The following is a 1,937-nucleotide window of genomic DNA, read 5'->3' as shown; positions in this document are numbered from 1 at the left end:
TTGTGTGTGTGTGTGTGTGTGTGTGTGTGTGTGTGTGTGTGTGTGTGTGTGTGTGTGTGTGTGTGTGTGTGTGTGTGTGTGTGTGTGTGTGTGTACCAGGGTCTTGCTGGATCTCTGCCATGTACTGTTGATTACGGCCCTTTGAGTTGTTTTCCCCCTGTTGTTTTCCTCAGAGCCTCCCTCTTTTTTTCAGGGTACTTATTGAGAATGGTGGTGCCGGGGCAATTTAACACTGGTAAGGCTTTTCTGGTGAACCATCTGCTGCGTAAGGGTTTGATAAAGTTGCTGATTCAAAGGAGAAAACAAATTATGTTGGAGGGGAAAAAAATACTAAAGACAAAACATTGAAGAGGGATCGAGAAGCGGATTAGAGTAATTTTCAGAAACAGACGAAGCCCACATGTTCATCAGGGTTATTTAACTGCAGTAAATAAACATAATCTTCCAATGGGATTTCAAATTAATCCCAATATAGATTTGTCTAACCTTTTGTTTGTCATCCTGAATAAAATCAACAGTGGTTAAAGGCCACAACAAGCAAGTGGGTTTTAAACCTCACCCAGCCTCTTACTTAATGGGACGTGGCTATCTGCTGGCTGCCAGAGCTTAATGTCTGAGGCCTCTGGAGGTATGGCCTCGTTCAGAAAATCAGAAACGGGTTGTTCACATGCTCTGACCCCTGTGACATCTGACACACATTTTTCCTGTTAACATCCAAGTCTTAAATTAGCTTTAAGCATATACTGATGTGACATTTTGTAGTGCAGTTATCTAATTTAATATGATCATTTCATATCTCTTTTTTCATTATTTTTTATTTTATTTTCAGGTGAGACAATACAAAAAAAACATTAGGGGCAACACAACAAAACATAATAAAACCCACAAAACAATGACAACAAACAAAGACGGACAAACAGCAACAGTAGCAACCTAGTACTCACTCACACTTATCATGTTATATTTACGTATTTCACATCTCTATTCATACCAGTCGGCAAACTTTAATACAAAAAACAATTTACTGACTATGTCAAAATGTCATACACACTTTTATGGAACCATTGTTCTATCTCACACAGGCTCCGCCCTCTACTGGACTCTATGGGTACTACTGTTCATCAATGATACGCGAGCGTTCACACTTTGCATAAACGTAGCCGGCCCATCAGGGCGAGCCTACCTGAAAGCGTGCGCGGCCGCACAGTATATAAGCTACACCTCCTGACTGTCATCCTTTTCTCTTCAGCGAGCGGGATAACACCTGATAAAAGCATTCGAAACAAGTCAAAAGTATCTTACCTCCAGGCAAGCGAATGGAGTCGTCACTGCAGGAAGCCTGGGCCTGTCCCTCATGCCCGGCTTAATAGCGGGCGCCGATCCCCACCAGCTCTGTTCAGGTGCCTGGGACCAGACCACGGCGAAGACGAGCTCGAGGTGGTGGACGTGGGAGACCAGGATATGGCCGAGGCGATGCCACCAACGTTCGCCATCCCAGCCGTGCGGGTTATGGCTCTGTTTGCTGAGGAGGAAGAAGATGACTTCGCCTCATCGGAATCCGCGGAAGTCCACCGCACATGTCTGCCTTCCAGGACTTCCCCCTGGTGATGGCCGTGGCGACGGAACGTGTCGGACTACCACTCCAGCCGAAGCCGGTAAGACCTGATATCCCGGCATTCCCCTCCTCGATGAGAGCCTGGTAACACATCTGCTCCCACAGGCAGCAGGCTGGGCAGAGAACCTCTGACCCGCTGCCGCATGATGGGGCGGCTGCAAATAACACGGGTGTGTTGGGCGTCTCGCTGATTGCTCCTCCGCAAGATGCCCCCACCTCACAGGATCAGAGCGATTATTTGTGCCGCAGCATCGGCCAAATTAATATCCTGGTCCACGTTGTGCTTGCCGTGTGATGTCCCTGGCCACAGTGGTATCACGCC

At 47.3% G+C, this 1,937-nt stretch overlaps 1 protein-coding gene across 1 annotated transcript in view; it reads right to left on the bottom strand.

Annotated features, from left to right (window-relative positions):
• Positions 1–1,708, bottom strand: part of LOC104954283 (rab5 GDP/GTP exchange factor-like) — an 11,040-nt gene extending 9,332 nt beyond the window's left edge. Inside the window, exons 1-2 of the mRNA XM_010781369.1 lie at positions 1,578–1,708; positions 1,303–1,522 (exon numbers count right to left, since the gene is read on the bottom strand). Of these exons, the coding sequence (XP_010779671.1) occupies positions 1,303–1,522; positions 1,578–1,708 (351 nt within the window). The remainder of the gene's footprint in view (positions 1–1,302; positions 1,523–1,577) is intronic.
• Between the last annotated feature and the right edge of the window lie 229 nt (positions 1,709–1,937).

The sequence above is a fragment of the Notothenia coriiceps genome, unplaced genomic scaffold (genome assembly GCF_000735185.1).
Source record: "Notothenia coriiceps isolate Sejong01 unplaced genomic scaffold, NC01 NC01_scaffold00023139, whole genome shotgun sequence".
Classification (NCBI taxonomy): Eukaryota; Metazoa; Chordata; class Actinopteri; order Perciformes; family Nototheniidae; genus Notothenia; species Notothenia coriiceps.
This window is presented reverse-complemented; position numbering and strand designations above follow the sequence as displayed.